The sequence below is a fragment of the Grampus griseus genome, assembly GCF_964374135.1.
Source record: "Grampus griseus genome assembly, chromosome: 13".
Lineage (NCBI taxonomy): Eukaryota > Metazoa > Chordata > Mammalia > Artiodactyla > Delphinidae > Grampus > Grampus griseus.
Genome location: NC_139007.1, coordinates 33,072,777 through 33,098,765, shown reverse-complemented (window position 1 = coordinate 33,098,765; position 25,989 = coordinate 33,072,777). Strand labels below are relative to the sequence as shown.

The window sequence follows — 25,989 nt, the reverse complement described above, 5'->3', positions numbered from 1 at the left end:
CACTATAAGACTTTATAAATTCCTCTGTCTCTTCATTACAGTCACTACCTAATGCCTCGTCACTCCTTCACTCATTTAAGACACTATCACCTATGCCACAGTGTTCTCCATTCTAATTCTTGATATGACACTGGCAATTTTATGTCCATATGGACAACTGGGTAAAGGTCTAACTTCTTTATCTTCTGCAAAAATCTTTTCTACTCCTCCACAGCAACCTCCATTCCTTTAGTAAGTCATTCTACTGCACAACTACAAACTCTCATCCTTCTGCTTATCTACTCAGTTTATTCCACTGCACTTTCCTTTTTTTTGGGGGGGGGGGCGTGCTGACCACCAGCCTTTCTTTTCTCATCCTATGCTCCCTCTATCTTCTAACGTCACTTACCTCCATTCCAAATTCAGATTCCACAGACCATTTTTGAACCACTCTTTTTTTTTTTTTACATCTTTATTGGAGTATAATTGCTTTACAATGGTGTGTTAGTTTCTGCTTTATAACAAAGTGAATCAGCTATACATATACATATATCTCCACATCTCCTCCCTCTTGCGTCTCCCTCCCACCCTCCCTATTCCACCCCTCTAGGTGGTCACAAAGCATCGAGCTGATCTCCCTGTGCTACGCCGCTGCTTCCCACTAGCTATCTATTTTACATTTGGTAGTGAACCACTCTTTTTTTAAGAGGAGCCTAAACTCCTCTGATTCATCATCATTCATTCTCTGGGGAATGCTGACTGATACAGTTTCTATAGCACCTTCTAACTTTTATTTAGCATTCAACATATATCTAATTAGGTCTTTAGTATTTGTCTTCTCTACAGAATTACAGACTCCAGGAGGGCAGGATATAGCTCTCTTATTAATCAGTATCCCTAGAATCTAGCACGTTTTCTAGCACATATAGTATATGCTCAAAAATCGTTTATTGAAATAAAAAAAGTAAGGAATTTTGCATGTCTCATTTTAATTCTTTGTAATACTCCTTGGTATCACTTACATTTTAGAAAATGCATTTATTATGTAAAACCCTTTACAAAAAGGCAAGTTTGCTGAATTTCCCTAGACACAAGTAATCAAAGTTACATAGTACAGAATCAATTACTAAAAATAACTTACAGAATTTGAGTTAGTATAATTTAATACAGTATCTTGATTGTTAATTAAAAAACACTATGATTCACATAATTTAGTGCATCTAAAAGTATATTTCCTCATCCCCTAATATATTACTAGTGACCAAATACCTTAGTTAAGTTAAACAGTATTGGAACAGATTGCATTGCAGCACTTCAAGACTTCTCAAAGCCTTTGATATGTCGACATTCACTGTGACTCACTGCACTGAGATGTGCTACACAATGCAGTATTTCTCACACTTACTTGACCACCATAAAGCTTTTGGTTCACACAGTGTCCTAAGGAATGATGGTCTAAAGACTTGCTTTGAGTAATTATTGATGATTTAGAACCCACTTGGGAATGATTTTATATATGCCAGTATTCTTATATATAACATTCCTGATCCTTTAAAAGTATTATTTAATGCAAATAATCTTATAATTGGAAAACATGTATAAGATGAGACAAAAATAGGACATATCTTGAGTTGTACAAAGATTTTGAAAAATCTTAGTGATTCTAAATTTCTGAAGAAAAGTCAACAAAGAAGTTTTTCCAGATAGTAGGAGTCTTTCTGAATATATATCTTTCATTGCAAAAAGATCCCTATGTTGTTAGATTTTTCTGTTTTTTACTGAGATTGAACATTTACTCTATTATGCATATTTGCAACTATAAGCATAAGTGTATTTAAAAGTAGGTGTCACCTATTAAAGAGTTCTGGTTTCAAAATTTATCATTCATAAACATCACTTGGAGTGTTTGCTAAAAATGGAAGCTTCTCAATCCAATGACAGAGTTTCTGATTCAGTAAACTGGGGGAAAGGCCCAGATTTTTAACTTTTTAATAAACTTCCAGGTGATTTTTTTGTCTTGGAGGAAACTTTTATTATGCCCTAAGAAAGAGATTATAAACAAAGACGTACTATTATAACTTAAAATCTCTCTCTTTCCATTCTCAAACCAAGCGTTTGCTAGCCAAACCCTTTTTTTTTGCTGTTTACCATTACTTTAATTTATATTTCACTTGGGCTTATATGAGATACTCTTATTAAATTTTCACCTGCAAAGGCTATATTCTGGATTACATATTATGCACTAAGACCAAATATAACCTATAGACAAAGAAAAGAAATAATTCTATTAGAGGGCAAAACTTACATTATCTTTTTGGAAATGATTCTTTATGTCATTGAAGTGACCATATTCTCCACAATAGTTTTTAAACACTATTTCAGTATTACTCCTTGCTGTGTCTCCTGTTAAGGAAGCTCTTGACTTCTACCTTCAGAGGGTATTAATATATTATAGCATCTCTTAAAATTAAAAAAAGTACTGTTCTGATGAGCTTACAGAAGTAAGTGTTTATATAAACTGAGTATTTCCAAATACTCAGAAAACAGTAAACAGAATTTCTAATGCATGAATTGTGAAAATCTCTAAAAGACGCTTTTCAAAGGCCATTTTCAATAAAAATCCAAATCAGACTTTTTAAATTATTATTCAAAGAAAAAAAGGTTATATGACTCTATATAAATTATCAATGTGGTATAATATACAAGGGCATATCTCATTTTTATAAGACTGAGGTTTGATTTCTCATGAAAAATATATTTAGTCTGAATTTATTGTTATTATACCAGTTTACTAATCAAATAAACTAAATTTACTCCTATATAAATTTTAATATTATGAAAAGATATAATTTTTAAAATAAATTGAATCATGATTCTCTCAAATTTTTATATAAATAATAATTGTGTTCTGTAGTGTGTCAAACAAAATTTCCAAGATATTTAGGTAACTTAAACCTTAGATTAATATTAAACTGAGTTAGTTAATAGATAATTATTGAATAAATAATTTATTTCTAAGATAAAATAGTGAAACATTGAATACATATAATATTAACTAAGCATTATTTTCTCTGATATAAATGTAGCCACTCCAGCTTTCTTCTGCCTCCAAGAGACATTTTAAGTAATTATTAATAGGTATGTACTTATTGCCATTTTGTTCATTGTTTACTGGCTGCTTTTGTAGTTCCTCTGTTTCTTTCTTCTTCTCTTGCTCAAGAGAAGATTGGATACACTAATCCTCCTCAATCTCTTCCAAAAAATGGAAGAGGAGGGAACACTTCTAAACTCATTTTATGAGGCTAGCATTACCCTGATATCAAGACCAGACAAGAACACTACAAGAAAGGAAAACTACAGCCCAATATTCCTGATGAATGAAGATGTAAACATCTTCAACAAAATATTAGCAAAGTGATTTCAACAATTAAAAGGGTCATAGTATTGGAAGTCCTAATCAGGGAGATTAGGTAAGAACAAGAAATAAAAGGCATTTAAATTGAAAAGGAAGAAGTAAAACTGTCACTATTTGCAGATAACATGATATTATAAGTAGAAAACCCTAAAGACTCCATAAAAAAAACTGACAGAACAAATAAACATCAGTAAAGTTGCAGGGTACAAAATGAATACACAAAAGTCTGTTGTGTTTCTGTACACTAATAATGAACTATCAGAAAGAAAAATAAAGAAAATAATAATTCCATTTATAATTTCATCAAAAATACCTAAGAATAAATTAATCAATGGGGCAAAGACGTGTAGATTGAAAACTACAAGACATTAACGAAAGAAACTGAAGAATATACAAATAATTGGGAAAATATTCATGCTCATGGATTGGAAGAATCAGTGTTGTTAAAATGTCCATGCCACAGATCTACAGATACAATGCAAATCCCTATCAAAATTCCAATGGCATTTTTCAAACAACACACACACCAAGACTTTACACTAATTATTAACAACCCTGTAGGGGTAGATGTTATTTTGTAGAAAACTGATAGTGATGCAAACAATTCTTGTCCATTTGTATATGTTAGAGATAAAATTGATTTACAACCTATAGAATAGGTAACTCCACACATATTTTATTAAACTATAAGAAATTTCACATCTATTAGCAAATTCATGTTTGTACTCCCAATTGCTTCAAATTCTCCTTTGAACGAGTCTTAACAATAAAATCTTTGATACATGTTCATTTATATTCTCATAAGAATCACGTTTTTAACTTAAAAATTTTTCTTTAGCACCCCCAATATTTGAGAAAGTGTCTATGTACCCCCAGGTATAAACTTACCCAAATTTAAAGACTGATGACATAAAAGAGTCATTTTTCAACAGTGCTTCACTATACCCTATGACAATAGCTTTCAATCTTTGTATGTTCTTCAGAATCACTGGCAGATTAAAAAATGAACAAATAAAAAACTGTTTTGGCTTTACTCTTAGAGATTTTGTTAGTGATTTTAAGGGATACCTGGGCTGAGAACTTCATTCTAGCATCATCTTTGACCACAGCTGAGAGCAAGTGGAGAGGAGATGGGCCTGTCAAGTACTAGTCCTTCTCCCCTGCTGCAACCCAAACTGCTGTGCTTTTAGGAGTTTTATGTATAGACACCTCTTAAAGAAAAGGTTTCACAGCTTTAAGAAGCTTGAAAAATCACTCCTTTTTCCTAAAGCCACCTATCTGTAATTCTCACTATTCTTCCCAAACTCAATCCTTATCAAAGCAAACAATCACTCTTGACTGTATATACCCTATTGGTCTTCTTATCCCATTCTGGGAACAGCATCGCCCTCATCTCCAAATTTCCAAATCTTGCCCATCTGTTAAGACTAAGCTTAAATGTCATGTTCCCATGAAGATTGTGCACATTTTCATTTTTTTAAAAAAGGTAGAATTATTTAACTTTCTTGATTTATCCTATAGTTTATCTTGTATATATGTTAATTATAACTTTATTTTCTGTCAAGACAATACATATTTTAATAATAACAGTGTGATTTTCTCTACATCTAGAAGTCTCCTTCCTCAATCCACAACCTCACCTTCCTTCCTCAAAAAATATCTAATATACACAGTGGAACTCATACCAGCAGAAGTTGTCACATCCCTTGTTATATAAGTGGGCAAAGAATAAAAGAAGTTTAATATTCTATTAGAATATTGACCCAGTACTGTAATGTATTTTTTATAAATATGCAAATCAACCCATGGAGCAAAAGATTTATTCAAAAGATTAGGTACTGGGACTTCCCTGCACAGTGGTTAAGAATCCACCTGCCAATGCAAGGGACACGGGTTCTATGCCTGGTCCGGGAAGGTCCCACATGCGGCAGAGCAGCTAAGCCCATGAGCCACAACTACTGAAGCCTGCACACCACAACTACTGAGCCCACGTGCTGCAACTAATGAAGGCTGCACACCTAGAGCTCATGCTATGCAACAAGAGAAGCCACCGCCACCTCAATGAGAAGCCCGTGCACCGCAACAAAGAGTAGCCCCGGCTCATCTTAACTAGAGAAAGCCCCTGTGCAGCAACGAAGACCCAACGCAGCCAAAAAAAAAAAAAGACTAGGTACTGAATTAAGCTTTTCAATGATTTTACTATTTCACTTACTCACCTGACTCATTTTAATATTAGTTATAAATCATCTATCCCATTCTCTTGTCCATGGACTCATTTATGCATTTCCAATTTCTTGAGCACGTAAATGTGCCATTGGTTCTATGACATGCTCTGGATTACCAGATAACCACAATAACCAGGTCCTCAAAATATCTTGTAAGAGGATAAAAAATAGTAAATAAAATAGAATAGGTTTATTAATGGGCTTATCTTCTTTCACGAATTTCCTTCAGCCTTGTCAAATCCCTATTCCATTCTGTCAAAATCTATTTGGGCATTACTTCTTTATGATCTTGTTCCTAATTCCTCCACTCTCTCTCTCATTTATTCCAGGAGTACATGGTCATTTTAAAATGCTAAAACCAATTAATGTAGTACACCTTATCCATAGAATAAAAGAAAAAAAACACATGAGCATCTCACTAGACTCAGAAAATGCATCTGACAAATCCAACACCACTTCATAATAAAAACTTTCAAAATATTAGGGAGAGAAGGGAATGTGTTTTAGTCAGTGTTCTCCAGAAAAAGAAAACCAGTAGGATATATATTATATATTACATATATATAATATATGTGTACCCATACATATGTGTGTATATATATAGAGAGAGAATTGGCACACACTATCATGGAGGCTGAGAAGTACCATGACCTGCCATCTGCAAGCTAAAGATGCAGGACAGCCAGTGGTGTGATTCAGTCTGAGTCTGAAGGTCTGAGAACCTGGGGAGCCGATGGTGTAAATCTCAATTTGAGGGCAGGAGAAGACCAAAGTCTCAGTTCAAGTAGTCAGGCAGAGAGAGTATCCAACTTTCCTCTGTCTTTTTGCTCTCGTTGGGCCCTGAACAGATTGGATTATGTCCACCCACACCGGGGAGGGCAATTTGCTTCACTCAGTGCCCCAATTCAAATGCTAATCTCTTCCAGAAACATCCTCACAAACACACCCAGAATAATATTTCACCAGATATCTGGGCACTCAGTGTCCTAGTCCAATTGACATATAAAATTAAAGCATTAGAATGTCCTCATCCTGATTTAGGACACCTATAAAGAAGCCACACCTAATATCATAGTAGTGAAAGACTGAATGCTTTTCCCCTAAGATAAGGAACAAAACAAAAAGATATGCTCTTGCCACTTCTATTTAACATTATATTGAAATTTCATGTATTGCCATGGCAATAAAGCAAATTAATTAATTAAAGAAATAAAAGGCATCCAGAATGAAAAGAAAAAATTAAAACTATATCTCTCTGTTGATGACAAGATCTTACATATAGAAAATCCAAAGAGGTCTGCTAAAACACTCTTATAACTAATAAATGAGTCTATGAAAGTTGCAGTATATAAGATAAATATATAAAAATCAATTATATTTCTATATTCTAGCAAGGAAAAATTAAGAAAATAGAATTATAAAAGCTAGTCTATTTCTAATACCATTAAAAAGAATAAAATAGAGAGAAATACATTTTTAAAAGAAGCATAAGATTTGTATAATAACATCACAAAACACTGTTGAAAAACATTAAAGACCTAAGTAAATGGAAAGGCATCCCATGTTCACTGACCAAAAGACAATATTATTAAGATAATAGTATTTCTTAAATAGATATACAAATTCAGCTCAATCCCTATTAATACCCCACCTGGCTTTTTGTGGAAATTGACCAGTGATCCTAAAATTCATATGGCCCAGAATAGTCAAAATAATCTTGAAAAAGGAAAAAGTTGATGGATTCACACTTTCTAATTTCAAAACTTACTACAGTATTCAAGATTGTGTGGTATTTAGATAAGGACATAGACCAATGGAATAGAATTGAGATTCCAGAAATAAAGTCTTATATTTATGGTCATTTGGTTTTTCACAAGAGTAGCAAAACAATTCAATAGGGAAAGAATAAACTTTCCAACAAATGATGCTAAGACACCTGGATATCAGTATGCAAAGGAGTGAAGGTGTTTCTCACCTACTGTATACAATACACCTATTGTATATGTGTTCCTCACATCATATACAATAATTCATTCAAAATGACTCATAAACCTAAATGTAAGAGCTAAAATTATTAAACCCTCAGAAGAAAATATACAGTTATTCCTTGGTGTCCTTTGGGACACCAGGAACACCCTGCAGATATCAAAAATCTGTATATGCTCAAGGCCCTTACATAAAATGGTGTAGTACAGTCAGTTCTCCATATCCAAGGATGTAGAACCTGGGGATATGGTGAGCCAACTGTAGTAATAAATCTTTAGGACCTTAAGTTAGAAAAAGTCTTCCTAAATATAATACCCAAATCACAAAAAGGCAAAGAAAAAATATATAAATTAGATTTCATCAAAATTTAAAACTTTGTGCAATGAACACAATCGAGAAAGTAAAAAGACAACCCAAAGATGAGAAAAAATATTTGCAAGTCATATTTCTGATGAGGGATTTGTATCTAGAAAATGTAAAGAACTCTTAAAGCTCAGCAGTAATAAGAAAAATAACCCAATATTAAAATGAGCAAAGGATCTGAACAGACATTTCTCCAAAGATATATAAATGGCCAGTGAGCACATAAGAGATGCTCAATATCATTAGCCATCAGGAAAATGCAAATCAGAACCACACTGAGACACCACTTCATTCTCAAAAGAATGGCTATAATCAAAAAGATAATAACATGTCCATGAAGATGTGAAGACACTGGAATCCTCTATACAGTGTTGGTGGTAATGTAAAACTGTGCAGCCATTTGGAAATCTGTCTAGGAATTCCTCAGTTAAAAACAGAATTAACATATGACCCAGCAATTCTACTTCTAGGCATGTACCCAAGAAATATAAAAACATATGTCCACTCAAAAACTTGAACATGAATATTCATAGCAACCATATTTATCATATCCCAAAAGTGTAACTAATCCAAATACCCATTCTGTGATGAATGGATAAAATGTGATATATCTAAGCAATGGAGTGTTATTCTGTAATGAAAGCATAAAGGAATAAAGTGGAATGAAGTTTTGACATACTACAATATAGATGAATATTGAAAACATTATGCTAAGTAAAAGGAGCCAGTTAAAGACCACGTGTTGTATGATTCCACTTATAGAAACTGTTCAGAATAGAAAAATCTATACAGAAAGTAAATTAGTGGTTGACTAGGGTTGGCCAGTGGGAGAAGTGTGTGTGGAGGATTGCAGTAGATGGGAGTGACTGTTAATGAATATAAGGTTTCTTTCTGGGATGCAGAAAGTATTTTAAATTGATTGTGCTGATGATTGTGCAACTCCATGAATATACTAAAAACTATTGAATGGTACATGTTAAATAGGTGAATTGTATGGTATATACATTATATTTTAATACAGCTTTTATTAAAAAAAAAAAAACTAAACTAAACTTGCCATCTACAACACAACTCAGCAATTGCACTCTTGGGCACTGATTCCACAGGAAAGAAAGATTATGTTCACACAATACCTGTAAACAGATGCTCACAGAAGCTTTGCTCATAATAGCCAAAACCTGGAAACAGCCCAGATGGACTTTAATCAGTGAATGGTTAAACAAACTGTGGTACAACCACACCATGGAAAATTACTCAGCAATAAAGAGGAACAAATTATTGGTGTACATAATAACCTGGAGGAAGCTTCAGAGAACTACGCTAAGTGAGAAAAGCAAATCCCAAAGGTTACATACTAGATGAGTCTATTTATATAACATTCTTGAAGTAAAATTACAGAAATGGAGAAAAGCTTAGTGGTTGCCAAGGATTAAGGGGGATAGGGTGGGGGATGAGTGTGGTTTATTGTAAAATATTTATTTTAATCTTTTCTTCATAATTTTCTAAAATTTCCATAATTGAAATAATAATACCTTTTACCATCTTCCCATCTAAAAAATGTTTTTCTCTGTTCAGAATCCAAGTTGTTTAATAGCAGTCCAAAGGTATAAAAGCTCAGCTCCTGCTAAAACTCATTAAAACATTTTTTGAACATTTGACTCTGATTTCAGGCAACTAATTTCGTTGATTATCTTGTTACTGTTAAGAGGAAACTGCTTATCAAATTCATTATGCATTTTCTGAGAATGCCGTTTGATAATGAACATTTTATTATTATTAAAAATCTTTTATACAACAAACAAGCAGCTTTTCCACTTTGCTCTGCCTTAGCAAGTTGTAAATGCCATTTATGGTGAAATCGGTATCCTATCTTCATCTAGACTCTTGTTCTTTACTTTAGTACTAGTTTCTTCATTTCTACTCATATCTGCTTCAATAGTACACCTTCATTTTAACTTTGAAAATCTATCCATATGTATTCTTCAAACTAAAAAAAAAAAATTATTATTTTTTGTTTAAACTAATAGTATATATTTCAATTTGAATACCAGATGGATTACATAAGTCATTGTAACTTATGCCATCTGCATAAAATATTCAAACAACTGCATTATAGTGTTACATCAGTACACAGAAGAAATCATTTGAATTGAATCACTCCATTGCCACTGACTATATCACTGCTGTGTTTATGTGTAATACTAAAAATGACACAAGTGCTACATCACATGCTCTACAGTACAACATCATACATGATGTAAAGTTTTAAAAAAAATACAATGTTGTATTTAATGGGAAAATGTCTTCTATGGCCTCAGTTTCAATTTTTTAATTAAATTAATTAAAATTAAATAAAATTTAAAATTTTATTCCTTAGTTGCACTAGCCACATTTCAGGTTTCAATAGCCCTGCATATTTTATTAAAAGCCATAACAAAACAAAAATCCAGTCCTATAACTTAGCCTGAAGTAGCAAAATTCCTTTGAAGAGTTTTGTAGCAAACTACTGATACTGTCAAAAGTGTTCCCAAATTCAAAGAAAGGAGCAAAGGTAAAATGCTCATTTCTCTGATGACGACTAATAGCAAATCACTGTATCCTTACTTTCAAGGAATAGCACTGACAATACACTAGGCCTGAGATTTGGAAAGAAACAAAACTGAAATAAGGCTGAGTTAGGATGGATAAGGTAGCTATTGTATATCTACTGACAATGCAAAAAAATATATATAAGAAATCGTTAGCTACCATTTTTACTTTCAAAATACCATTTTGTTCTTCTAGCCATAAGAATTTTACTCTAAGAATTATATACATTACAGCAACAGTGTAAAAAAAAAAAATGGAAGCAACAACTTGCAATGGTTCGACCCCAAAGAGCAGCTCTGAAAATGAAGCCTGGTAGGCTTGATGCTTACTCGCTAGCTGCTTCACTAAGACAAAGGCTACATATAGTGATCTCAAGATTTCTGTTTGCACAATATTAGTTCTCAGGCACCTTCAAATGCAGAAAAAGTCTTTCTGACTTTGGAGGATTACCCTTTTCTTAATGCTACTTTATTTGGCTTCTTGAGAAGGAATTTTGCTGTTTTTTTAAAAAATTCACTTCTTTTTTTTTTTTCCTCACAGACATAAATAGCTCTAGTGCTTTCCCTGGATTACAAGAAGATCTATGTCATGGATATCAACACCTTCAACGTCATCATAATAACTGTCACCATCAAATTTGCTCCTTATGAGGTCCTTTATGAAACATCTTCCTAAGGGTTATAGTATTCCAGGTAGACTTAAATATGGCTGTTTTAACTATGTTCATATCTTAGTCATGGCTATCTATGTCGTCAGCTCCTTCCCTTTTGATAAAATGGATTCCTAATTCACCCAGGTAAGTTCTGTTTATTTGTTGGGTCAGGCTGGGGTTCCCTGCTGCTAGTATACCCTGAGCAGCCTAGTATAACTGGGCAACTGAAGTCCAACCCAAATGCATTCAATGTTAACTCTTTGTGAGAGAAGCACAGACATGCAAGTGATCTTTCTCATTCATAGAAATGTGAAGGCTGGATAAACTGTAGCTAATAGACAAAGAAAAATGTTTCTAGGATCATTCCTCTAAATGTTTATTAATATAGTTTAACCAAAAAAGGGTAATGACTATTTCTATATATTTCTATTACATGATTTTTTTCCTCTTTTATTTGAAGACAAGATTATATTAGGAAGTCTAAACAGATAACTTTTAATATCATCTCTCTACTGATGTTAATTTAAGGTTTGTTTTAAAATATTTATTAAATTTAATATTTGCAAGCATTGAATTTTTGATATTTTAATCAAGTGAATATTAAAAATGAATATCCCAATTGCTTAGGTATTTAAGTTACAAGTGATTTCTCTGCTGTATATATGAGTTTATATATGAACATACTTCGAAATTTTGCAATGATTAAATGGAATGCGTTTGGAAATTAGCAAAAGGCTATTTGTTTTAAGCTCTGTCTCAAGAAAAAATTATTTCTGAAAGTATCGTAAGAACATTCTTATAAGCTATTCTGCTGAATCTTTAAAGCATATTCCTGAAAAGAACATCATTACTTGTGCTCAGTGAAAACAGAAGAATTTGTGTAGCTGTATTAGGGCTAAAAGTCTTTAAAATTGAAATAAGAGGAAAACCAATGAGATCAAAATATTATATATCTATAGAAAAAATGCTGGAGGTTATTGTGACAAGGTACTAAGAACTGTCTTTGGAGGTTGGACTTGGGACATTTTCCCCTTCTTTTCCTAAAATTCTCATGAGTCGTATGCATTATTTTTATAAGAGAAAAAGAAATTTGCTTAGAATTACAATGGTTAATATTCATGGAGAGGAAGAACAATTAAAAACGGGAGTTTTTCTTCTATTTAAGCATTAATTCTGAATATGAATTGTTTGTCAAAACAAATCTCACATGTTAATAAAAAAAGACCATTAATTAAACTATTAATAAAAAGATCATTAATTAAAAAACTATGTATAAGGTATGGATGGAACTGGATTCATGATGCATTTTATTTTTTTAGCTGTATAAAAGTGTAATCCAGAATATTATCTTTAAATATAATTATTTTAAAGTAATCTACAATCAAGATCAAATTATTAATTAAACAAAAATGCAATTGAGTGTCAGATCTTAACATTAACCATAGGTAAACTGGATGTACTTCCAGGAACACAAGCATTTATATTGGGGGAAATGGTTTCATCTGCTACAGAGTTTAACAATTCAACTATTAAACCTTACAATAAGAATCGCAGTAAGTACGTACTGGGAGTTTATCACATGTTTAGTGTTTTATGTAAACGATCTATACGACACAAACTTATATCCCCAGTTTATCTATACTTTCTTACCTATAAGAACACAGAAGCCTGGAGAGGTTAAATAAATCCCTAGTGAGAGACAGATGTAGGATTTCATGACACAAGCTAGGCTATGCACTTACTCATTATGTTAAAATGCATTGCAGTGACTCAACAATTCTTTATATCCATTATTAATGCTTCTTTCTGATTCTTTGGTCTTTATTTAATTGTTTTTGTAATAAATTAAAGTGAAGCATAAACTCATAGTGTTCTGAAAACAGTCAGGGGACCTACAAAGCAAACTAATTTATGGTGTAGCCTCTAATTAGCTGTAATTACAATATTTAATAAATGAAACACCTACTTTTAAAGATAATCAAATATTTTCACTGTACTCCACTAATGCTATGGTGTATACAATAGGCTAATAACAATCAAAAGTATTATTCAAATGCTGTCGGGAAAGATAAAAGTACAATTTATTGCCAACACTGTACTATTCTACTAAAACAGATTTCATATGGAAACTGGGTATAAGACAAATAAATTATGTAATCATCCATAATTTAACTCCAATTAAGATGGCATGTCTTATTCTTACAGAACACACTCATTCAAGCACATGTTTGCACATACACACACATTCACTCATTCTAAATGTTCTTTATTTATTACTATTGAAGAATTTCTCTGCATACTGGAGGTCAATGAAAGTGCTCACCAGTATGCGTTAGACATTTAAACAATCGTAGACACTGCCAGGGTCACTAATATTACAGCAAAAAGAAAAATTTGAGTTACTTTAGAATCTGATCCCTGTAAGACATTTAGCAATAATGTTTAATCTAGTCATATTTTAAAAGCAATATTTTTAGGAATCCGTTATAGTCAGCTTGCAGTTATCAATACCTATTAACAAACTCTAAAGTTTATTTTGTTCTTTTCCCAATCTGTGTGAGGTTAGGAGGAAGGATATAAAAAACTAGGAATGAGTTATAAATTGTTTACTACTTGTGAATATGCATGATGATTGAGTATCAAATCATTGAGCGTCAGAAGGGCTCATGATCTTATATATTGTTTGCTTCCAAAGGGGAATAACAGTTCTGTGTTGTCTTTAAATAAAAATCTAAGTATCAAAGATGGCAGCAGCAGTAAGTAATAGTGAACTTAATTTTGCTTTATGATGAAATGAAAGGACCAACTAAACTACCATGTGATGTCTTAAATCAGCTCTTAATATCAAAGAACAAAGTGATATTACCGCTATTTGGACTTCTGGAAAGAAATAAGAAGACAAATGAACAAAAGAAACTTCAGCTGACCAAAGATGCTAATTAGTGTAAATTCCATTTGCAAAGAAAGAATAGCTTCCCTCCAAAGAGACATCACAGTGCATGCAAAATCAAGAACATTAACTGCCAAGGACATTCTGGATTTAGTAGAAGTTTCAGTGTTTTCACTCTGTAATTAATGTACAATCTAGAGGAATAAGAATACTATGTCGTTTTTGATATTCTAAAGTTAGATGCCCCCCTTAAAAAAAAGACCACAAAAAACAGTAAGCATGATTAATAGCTCTTAGCCACAATGCCAGTAAATATAATCTCAAAAAATTTACAAAACAGAGTCTGGATTTTTTGTTTGTATATTTGATTTAGAAACACCAAATCATGCTTTTATTCAGCTATTTATGGAAAAGAAATGAATTTTTCATTTTCATTATCTTTTAAGAAATAAAACATGCCAGTTTTTTGATAATATTTATCTCAGCCTATTTTTATGTATCCAAAAATATGCGCTTCTTGAATTTCCTTCGAATTTTTGCCTAACCAGTGGCTATGAACTCTTACAGTGACAATATTATTCATTATCCAGCATTTGACATGACAGCTCAACATCACTACATTAACTGACTTTCAAGTTTTCTCCCTCCCTGTGGGGCCCTCTCTCCTAAGATTGATGAGGTGTGATGCAGTGTTTGAGCTGCCATCCTGACTTGACAAACAGTAAGAGTGGTCCCTGCACAGAGCAGAAGAAGGAGGGCAAAGGAGAGAGAGAACCACAGTGTATCCTGGAATAACAGCAGCTCACACACTTGCTTTCCAAGGGAATTAAAACATCTTTTCTCAGACTTTACACTTCAGTCAAACACATGACTTCTTCCTTTCAAGTTCCCCAAAGCTTCACTGGTACATATTGAAAATGTAACAATTAGAGAGGGATTAAACTTTTGTCCCTGTGATATTTCAGACAAGCTAAGATAAAAGTTGTTACTCCTTCCGAGTTTAAATACATTGAAACTCTAATCACTTACAATTCCCAGAATGGTGTTATTCCTTACTTTTTAACTATTGAATTCACTCTGGCAGAGCTAGGGTGATAAAACCCATCATATTCTAATTTTCAGACAGCTTGATAGAACCAATGTTCTTAGTATAGATAAAGTGTAATGGAGCACTTTCTTTCCCATAGGAAAGTCTTTGACTCATATGCTCTGATGCTAACTAGCCTTCACATCTGCTGTTTCACCATTGATAGCTGTAATTTGGCATGCTAAACTAGTGTCTGATGAAGCAGCTTTCCTCAAAGGCACCATTTTATTTCTTGCAATGGGAACATAGTAAAATGGTGTTGGTTTTCTGTAGGCCTTATGCAAATCCCTGTAATAAACATAGGATCAGGCCTCACATACAATAAATTGTGTGTTAGTGGAGGATGGGGGAGGGAGAAAACCTCTTTGGGTAAAAATCACCCCCTTACTCTGCCAATAAATTAAATGCATCATAAGGAAGTGGTTTAAATATTTCAAACTTGACTAATTAATATCAAAGCCGTAAGAGGCACTGAAAAGAATACAAAAACACTTCAAAAATACCAGATTATAATATTAAACAAAATATTATCATTTAACCTAATATTAACAATAATCCATTACCCACACCAATATCTTGACACCATTCATAGAAAAAAAAAATAATTTGGGAGAGTTAGAGAAATGATATGGCTACAAAAATCTTTGGTGAGTTGTTTTTTAGATTTCTAGAAAAAGTGTCTGAGGAAGAACACATCAACGTGAAGAGATAAAAATTTCAGTAATAATATTAATCATTAATCTGAACCAATTGCTCAAATACACTGGTGTTCAATCACATAAAGCTTTTTTTTCACTCATTTAAGTATGTAGAAAAATTTAAAAAGTAAATTATCCACAAACTTGAATACATGAAGTAAACAAAAAATTCAAAATGAAGTCTCTATTTATTCTAAATAACCATGGAGTTATTACCCAGGTTAGTAACTTGCAAGCAAGTTACTAGAACAGATTTTGGCCTGGAAGCCTAAATACATCTTGTTTTTCCATCCCCCAAGATAGAGCAGAATGTCATGTTTGAGGAACATGTTGTTTCAGTTTAGATCTGCAGGGGGATATTGAAGAATTATCAAGTGACACAAAGGAAGACTTCAATTAGAATTATGTAATAAGTTAGCCCCATCCATTAATATAGGTACATTCTTTTTTCTACAACAAGGAAAGGAGTGACAGTAGTTCACTAAATATTACAGGATCGAACAATAAACTCAGGCAAGAAAACTACCTAAGCCCAAATCTCAAACTACTTCAAAGAACCTAACTTAATATTTACCTATAGTGTGAAGTACTTCACCTCTTCTTAATCTCCTCCTGCTTAGGAAAACACAAAAGTCTCATGTACAATCCTTCCAATACTCTAATATGCCCCTTTATGGGTCTCTTCTTTAATTTCCCCTCTGTGCGCCCCCCATGATAGAAGAAACTGCAATAAAAGTTTATAAAGGAAAGGTGAATATATTCACTGCTCAAGTCCCATAGAACATATATTTTCTCACCTTTTTAGAGACACAGGCAAAAATCAGGATTTACCCCACCATACTTTTCGGAGAAAGCTCTAACCTTCTTCATACTGCTACAAGACAATTCTTACGCATTCCTATTGGGGGCCTCCAGGAATGTTATCAAAAGTGAAGATGTAATTAGATTATTTATTCTCAGCAAATCTGTTGAAAAAGGCTTTAAACGCAATTCAGGTAAATTATTCAAAAGAAGTAAGAATGTGGTCAGCAGAGTTATCATTTCATGCCTCTAATATTTTCTGGGGTCTGGGTTTCAGAAGAGATGAATGCCCACCCTAATATGAAAGAAATGGAAGTAGATGCAATCAGTTATTAACTATTATTGCCAGTAAAGAAGGGGTTATTTAAATTTCAAATTAAATTAACTCTCTCTGCACATTAGAATCACCAGAGGAGGTTACAAAAAACTCAGATGGCCAGGATCCTACCTCAAGAGAGTTTTAATTACTTGACTTGGAGAGGGGTGTGGGGCTCGGTATTCTTTAAAAGCTCCCCAAGTGCTTCTAATGTTCTACTCTGCAGACAGGTTGAGACTACTGATTTAAACAAATGGATATTTTAAAGATGTCTGAAACTTAGTGGATGATCTATCCAAATAGGACAAAATAATGACTCCATCCGCTGAGAAAGGAAAACTGATATGAAAATCAAGAATATTCTCTTATTCATCAGAGTGGTATACTGTCAATCACAGACAAGACCGTATTTCCATATGATGTACATGCTATCTAGTTCTACTGATTGCCATATTTCCTAGGACTTCGGTAGATAAAAAACTAGCCCTATGAGTTAAAGTAGTGCTTTAACTGGGGATTCTGAGAAAGTAGTCAGTATGACTAGTGTTACTGGGCTCTGGTATAGAATTTATGATGCATGCATAGGGATTTGTTTTTCTATCAACAAACCAAAAATTTTAATCACAAAACTTTGATGGTAATATATCTATGCTTATGTTAATATTTGAGTTTTAAATTACCTTCTCGGCACAGGGACAATATCCCCCATGTGAGACATAAAGCTAACATTTGAGACCCTTTGTTTCTAACTTATTGAGGAGAAAAGGGGGTTGTCATTACTAAGCATAAACTGACTCCAGGTAAATAAAATTACCTAAAAACAAAGCTATGTGGCTGGTTAGTAACACCTAAATAAACAGGGCAACTCTTACATGAGCAAGTATTTAAGAAATAATCCCTGTACTTACTATCCTACTAAAGTACCATAGTGAATTTTCTAATTATTATATTGTCAAAGAATCCCTTCTGAATAATGGTGGAAAATGATTAGAATATATAAAGTAGTAAATCTGGTACACAATAAAAGACATATTTGATTTCTATCAATGTGCAAATAATTACTGAACTTTTTCTTTGCAATGACCATACTTAACGAGGAATTTGTTATATAAAATATAAAAGTCTTTTAAAGAATAAGTCCTGGGGCTTCCCTAGTGGCTCAGTGGTTGAGAGTCCGCCTGCCGATGCAGGGGACAGGGGTTCGTGCCCCGGTCCAGGAAGATCCCACATGCCGCGGAGCGGCTGGGCCCGTGAGCCATGGTCGCTGAGCCTGCGCGTCCGGAGCCTGTGCTCCGCAACGGGAGAGGCCACAACAGTGAGAGGCCCGCGTACCGCAAAAAAAAAAAAGAATAAGTCCTGGAGATCTACTGTGCAGAATAGTGATTATAGTCAACAATACTGTGTTATAAACTTCCAAGTTGCTAAGAAGCAAGATCTTAATTGTTCTAACCACAAAAAAGAAATGATAATTTTAATGTCATGGAGGCATTGGCTAATGCTAGACTGGTAATCATATTGCAATATATAAATTTCTCAAAACACTGTACATCTTAAAGTTACAAAATGCTGTATGTTGATTACATCACAATAAAAATAAATAAAATAAATTCAAAACTAACTTCAAATATCTTTCCCATCTTCAAAAACTATTGTAGGTCAATTTCCTGAATACGCAAAATGGAAATTCCCAAGTATTCTACCATCAATATAAGAAGAGGAAATAAACATTTATTTCAGAAAACACTTTTCAATCTGAAAAGTAACTACAGATGCCATGTTGATATTTTACTTTTCTAATGTATAAATCTCTTTATAGTAAATATATTATAATTGAATTATCACCACTGTTCTAAATAAAAATAACAGAAATTATGTTTTGCAGAAATTAAAAAATATCTAATGAATGGTGTTTCTAAATCCATTTATTAAGTGCATGCAATAAACTCCCAACATTTTACATTCTATCCCTTGACTCAAAAATTACTTATGTTCTTTTGGCATTTAAGAAGCAAAATTCACTCAAGCTTTCAAAAAATCATTACAGGCATGCCATACCAGCAATTCAGGCTTACAAACCTATACTGTCACCCCAGCATAATTTAATTTTAGAAGACCATTGAACTGATAAGCTCAGAATAAGTAGCAGACTATAAAGAACGTGTTATAGTTGTATCTGCCCCAATGGCTTAAGGCAAATGTTTTAAAACCTTAATATGATCAAGCAGTTGAGGTCATGTAGGTGAGCCAAAATGACTAATGCACTTAGCTCTTCTGAGTAATGATGGATATGCCATGATGTCTTTGGCTATTACTTTTATTGTTGATACTATGAGTCCCTTGGCTATTGCTTTCATAATTAATAAGTCACTTAACCTCTCCATGGCCCAGTTTCCTCATCTGTTAAATGAGCATAATGATAATTGCTTCCTACCTTCCTTAGGGGTTGCTGTGAAGATTAATGAGATGGCATTTACAATGTACTGTGTTCTTCTAAAGAGGGAAACTATGCATAAACAAAAACAAAACAAAATAAAACCCTCTTTGTTGCTAAGTAACAAGAAATAAAACTACCGTCCCCCCCCCGCCCGCCGCCCCGCCATGGATTAATCCACTTGCTTGCGTTCCTAACACTGTAAACTTCATACACTTCTGAATAAATTGACTTTTTAACCCAAAGTTAAAACGGAAATGCCATAGAGGGCTACGTATTTTGAAGAAAACTTTTTAGCTCTCTACAGAGCAGAGAAATTTTGAAAGTAAACACACATTCTACCTAAAACATCTGTCACAGATGTTCCATCAATGAATGTGATATTCATTGCGCCAATAGATAACTGTACAGAATTTGATTTTTTAAAAAGTGAGTTGCCACCTTAAAGGAAACCTAACTATGAAACATTGATAACAGATGACAATGAAATCATTAGGGGAGGTTGGGAAAATGGGAATCTGTAAACTTAGGGGGAAATAATATTTTTATAGTGTGCTTTATAGTAACTTATAAGATAGAAAACATACTAATAATCTTCTGGACTTGGACAAAGAAATATTCAGACAAATTGACATAATATTCAAAGTACCAGCTGGTAAATTTAGCTACATAGGATAAGGTAGTACAAGGAAGAGATAGACTATTAACAATAAGAAGAACAACAAAGAGGAGGAGGGGGAAATAATTTTATAAAGAACTGGGCAGTTTTCAAACAGAATTTAGAGGTGATATGAAGGAGCTAGAATTTGTACGGTTGGGTCATAAAATTGTTTGCGATCTTCAGTGTCTCCAGCCAGTAAAAGTTCTCAAAATTGTTTCAACATGGCTCCAGGCCTTAATTAAAAATCAAATTAAGCATGTTGCCTTGAGGTGCTTTGTTAAAACCTCCGAAAAAGTTAAGGAAATGCCTTGTAGATTTTCACCTGTGGATGAAAAAGCTTCTAGCCCAAAGTAGCAATGATTAAGTCTAGAGAGAGGCACATTTTAATATGAACTGTGGGTGTGGTTTTTAGATTATAAATGGACTCAACTGGATATATTTAAAGGCCAAAAAAGCTTAGCAGAAATAGAGTCTGTTCCAAAGGTATTAATAGAAAAGCCTCTGGGTCTCCAAATTTCTAGGAGTAGGACAGCTGACTTATAAGCTCAATGAAGGTTTATGTTACATGCCACTAAGAGTTTTTGGTCATTCGTTAAGCAACATTATTGTGGCAACTGTTAACTAATAGAGCCCAAAACACATGCAAAGTCTGTGCTGGGAACTGGAGATCCAAGTGTAAATGATACAGATTCAATTCATGTCCCCGTGCTATGCAGTGTAGTATGGAAACAGAAGAATTAATGGAATACAATTTGGGGTGATCATTTAATAACTGAGGTATAAATGCTCAGAGAATTTAAAAAAGGAGTACCTTACCCAGACAGGGTCGATTTGGGTGGGGGAAAGGATCAAGAAAATTTGCCTGAATTAATTGAATTTGGATCCAAGGAATAAAGAAAATATAACCAATTAGGTTGGTAGATAAGGGCAGAAAAGCATAACAGAAGGAGATGTATCATGTAGTCATCATATGACACGGACTAACCAGTTTGGCTGAAGTTTAGAGTGTGAGAGCAGCTGGCTAAAAAATAAAAAGAAGCCAGACCATGACGTGCCTTGTAAACCTGATAAGGAGCTAGGTTCTTATCCTAAAGCAAAGAAGCAGGGTGATTTTGGAGGGTGTTAAGTCACCTTGTAGAATGTAGAGAACAATAGGGAAAAAAATTGGGAAAGAGAAATGTTGCAAAACCCTGGACAAAGATGACACTGTTCTGAACCAGGATGGTGGTAAAGGAAATAGAAAGATATATAGGAGGTAGACAAGTGTTGGGTGGTGCTGGGAGATGCACAATATTTGTCTAAGGTTTAATGCAATCCCTTCCACATAAGAGATAAGTAAATATTTATTGAATAAAAATGTATTCTTAAGACTGAACATTCATATCATATAATTGAGAGCATACGATGCATGATGAAACTGGACGAAATAAGACATCCTACTTATTAGATTACAAAAAAAAGTTAAAATTAAGAAAGAACATTTTTTCATATTAAATAATTTTTAAAGTTCCCTTTACCTGTGATGTGGCATAAATTCCCAAAAGAATTGTGAATTGTATCTCAATATACTATATCACAATACACAGCCTAGAAAATAGCTTCTGAAAACTGCCCCCTCAGATTTTTTAAAAATTTCACTTATCAAATTGTTCCTTCTTCATGACAATAATGAGAAGAATGAAGCAATTTAAATAAGATAAACATGGTGTGATCTTTTAAAATCTATTTTAAAATTATCTAGTTGTGGGTCATAGAAACATACTTTACTTGACTATGTTTAAAATCATTCTAAATTCTGAATTTTAAAAATTAGCCATGTATTCTAGTAATGGTAATTTATAATGTCTATCAAGCTTTTATTAGGCACTTAGCATGTCATGTAGAGCTTTCATTTAAGATTAAAAAAAATTGTGAGAATGATTCTGTTAGTCATTCTAATTTAGAGATGAGGAGTCAGAGGTTTACAAGGGGCAGTGTCTCATCTAAATACAGCCAATAGGTGGTGGAGTCTGAAATTAAGCTCAGGTTTCTCTAATTCCACAGTTTCTTTCCCTCTTAGCAACTATTCTAAATTGTAGACTATGTGTTCAGAAGTATTAAGTGATTCACATTAGGTATCTGATACCATTTAATGTCTTTTTAACATGTGGCAGAAATCTTTTTTAATAACCATGAAAGAGGATATGCATTTCCTTTGATACCTTTTGGAAAGACAGACTATATTAGCATATGTGGCAAAGCCAGAGATTTCAGGCAGACCAAACCCAGAGAGAGAATTTGTAGAAATTGAAAAACCTGAGTCATAAGTTGCATAGAAACAAGGTGATTTCAGCATCATTTTGTAAAACATATGACTTACTTTGAAAATACAGGCATTCTCAAAAGAGACCGTAACACCTACAGGCTATAGCTGAGCTATATAGTTTTTATATAGCTATAGCTGAAGTTATACTTCAAGGAGAAAGCATGTGCTGTTGCTTGGTGACATTTATAGAGTGTTCAGCCCTGGGGTGAGATTTCAGTTCTGCTGCACCAAGTTCCCAGATTCTGAGAACGTTTTGACCCTACTTTATTGTTTTCCAATAAAATCCTTGGGCCCTCAACCATTTTATTATCTAAATATAATTAAGAACATATTGGTGATGTCACATAGCTTTCTATTGATTTACATGGGATAACACTGAAGAAGCACCAGCTGCTCGATTTTGAGTTATTTTGCCAGTCATGGCTTTACATTTATCCCTGGAGAGAATTTGTGTGGAGTGTAATGGATACAGAAGAAAAGAAGAATGAACTCTTCTTGAAGACAGTATACATGTAAGGTCAATGAACAAAGTCAAGTGTGTTCTTTGGAAGAGGAATTATTCAATGTTGTGGAATGGCGGTGTAACTCTGTGTTTTGCAATACTGAAGACTCACCCCCTTTAAAGCCAGGTATCTTGAGCCAGCTCTTGCTTGTAGTAACACAACTTTAACATTCTTTAAAATAATTTTCTGGAACTGAGCTGTTTCAGAATAATGAGTTAACAGCAGAGTCTTGTTCAATTAGTAAAAACAGGATGGAAATTCCTTTAGAAATCAATGCCTTAAGGGTGCTTCCTAGAGTGTTTGTATGCATTGCTGTTAATTAAGAAATAAAAGAATGGTGTCAGATGTAAATCGACTATACACAATAGTCTTGGATTCATTGTAGAATTTCAAAATGACCATGCAATTCCTTCAATTACAGATTGCTAGGGAATTTTTTTTTTTAATTTCATACCAATGGCTGGTATAAGTAGATAGTTTAACAAGCCAAAATATGAGGTTGAAATTAGTATCATTTAGGGCTACACTAAAATAACTAAAGAAAATCAACATTTACTGTATCCTTTTAAATTCTAATGCTTTTTCAAATTTCAACAGTAAGAATTCAGCATGTGATAAAGTTATCAACATAATTGTCAACTTAGTGATTATCACTGTGTGGTTTTTATTGTGACAATTGTACATTCCCAAAGGTTTCAATTTTACAGAAAGAAAGTCTGTGCTGTTGGAAACAAAAAGTTGTTTCATGTCACTTTTCTCTGGGTGCTAGAGGCATCCGTGTGTATGAGAAAGAAAAAAAAGAGATGAGAGTAAGAAGAAAAGTGAGCAGCAGAGTGAAGTTAGGCAAAATGACACTGCAAGAGAGCAACTGAACTAAACAAGAAATAAATTAGCAAAACAGAAGTTTGAAAGACAAGAAAGACAAAGAAGGGAGAAAATAAGCTTAAAGACGGGGAAAAGGAGAAAAATTTTAAACGCTGATTTTCCAGAGGTATACCTTGCTCATAGTATATAAGAACTTTGAAACTTAAGATATTTGAGCCTTCTAGAAAATAAAAGTAAAATTTAAACTCTGAAGTATTTGTGAAACAGAAATAATTACTTCTGGTATCAAATCACTTGCATTAGTATTTTCTATGTATTACTGTACAAAGTCAACTTCAAAATTCCCTTGAATATTGTAATAATTTAAATGCATTACATATTCACTCCGAGCAAAGTTAAAGACACCGATGATGTACACTTAGAATTTTCAACAGCTGGTTTCTTTTTTATTTAAAAAAAAGTGTTTTATGAGAAAAACAATCTATTAATATTAAATATTCAATTGGGGAAAATTGATCAATTGCAATTAATATAGACAAATAGCACCATACTGATCATAATGCTTTGTTCATATTTGATTATTCAATAAATTTGATTAGATGATAATTTTCCAATTGAATAAAAAATATGCATCCAATCTTTAACCTAGGCATAAAAAATATTCTCTCTGAAAGTAATTAAATTTTAAGAATTATACAGATTTGACTAAAACAATCAATCTATCTCATTCTTTGGGTATTTGGTGTCCTCCAGAACCCTAAAAGAAGCCGATTTAATTTGGTAAGAATTTTTACAAAGAAAGTTGCATAATTATTTGGCAAAGTTAAGTAAAACACAGTTATATGATCCTAGATCTAGTCTTCCCTGTCTCCAATTAAACTATAACCTTCTTAAAAGTGAGAATTAGACGTTATTTGCTCTAGCATACCCAACGTGTAGTACAATTTCTGGTACTCAGTAGGCACTTACTGAATGTTGAAAGAATTTGTTTTATAACTTGAGTCGGTTATTTTTTTAAAAGAAAAAACATCTACCACTTCTACTACCCACTTGAACTGCCAACTGCATTCCTGTGAACAGTGAAGGAAAATACCAAGGCTTAAAAATTTGCTCAAACTACAAACAACATAAAAATACTTAGTAAAATAGAAAAGAAATTATGAAGTGATACTGATTCCCTAAAATGGAATCTCCTCATTGGGTCTACTCCGGCCCAGTGAGATCAGCAGAAGCAAGGAGAAGATCTGAATAATAAAGAGGAGGGCAAGATACTCTATATGCTTGGAACTTGGTGCAAGCACACTTTCCATTTAAATGTTCCACAGGCTGTCCCACTGCAAACCATTGCAAGTTCAATGGGGTAGCCCATTTTGAGATTCTGTGCCTTCCAGAATATTAGATGGATGAATGTCCAGAGAATAGGAACTGTTTCTGCTTGTTTCTACCAGTCCTTATTTTCCTTCTTTTTCTATAGGCTCTGAACAAGTTGACCTTGTCTCATCATAACAGAAAGAAATGTCTGTATGGAAAACATTCTTACATGTAATCATTCTGTTCTTCTGGAATACCCACGCCTTGTAGAGTCTGACTCGACTCTGCTATTCAATTTTCAGTAAATATATTTATTTATTTATTTACATTCAAAGATAAAACCTTGTTGGGGAAAAATAATTTTACTTTTTTACAGATTCTCCTCCAAACAAAAATGGAATACTTATAAAGCAACAACTCCTTGTCATTTGCAAGTATAAAAATGTTTTGCCTTGATGGTCGTATATTTAGTTGTATACCTCTCCACCACCTGAGGAATATGCTATTGATTGTTCTGCACAAATAACAATGTTGCTATACTCTTAAATTCATTAATAGAAAAAGGGTTGTTGGCATTCTATCATGTTAATACATAAATTTTGGATAACCAGTAGGACTTACCTTGAAAAAAGTCATGGTTGCACCATCCTCTACCGTTCCATACTCTATCTTGGTTTGCTTAGCTAAATCATCAGCAGAGTCAATAGGGGATTCCATGCGCTCCACTGTCAGAAAGGCTGCTAAGTTAGCAGTATACGAAGAAATGATGATAAGTGTGAAAAACCACCAAATGCCTCCCACTATCCTGGTGGAGAGCGCTTTGGGCATGAGCTCAGAACCTAACAGAGATTGGGGGGAAAAGGTGAAACGAATACAGAGAATTTGATCAGCAGTCAGGTACTTTTGGTCATAGTGGCAGAATGGAATCACTGTGTAATAAAAGCTTAAATCA

The 25,989-nt window shown here is 33.4% G+C and overlaps 1 protein-coding gene across 2 annotated transcripts in view; it reads right to left on the bottom strand.

Moving 5' to 3' along the window:
* The window catches only part of GRIK2 (glutamate ionotropic receptor kainate type subunit 2), a gene marked incomplete at both ends in the record, with an annotated part of 636,473 nt that overhangs the window by 80,255 nt on the left and 530,229 nt on the right, over positions 1-25,989 (bottom strand). For both annotated transcript variants that reach the window (XM_082668692.1, XM_082668693.1), the window contains one exon: positions 25,659-25,876. In XM_082668692.1, the coding sequence (XP_082524818.1) occupies positions 25,659-25,876 (218 nt within the window). The remainder of the gene's footprint in view (positions 1-25,658; positions 25,877-25,989) is intronic.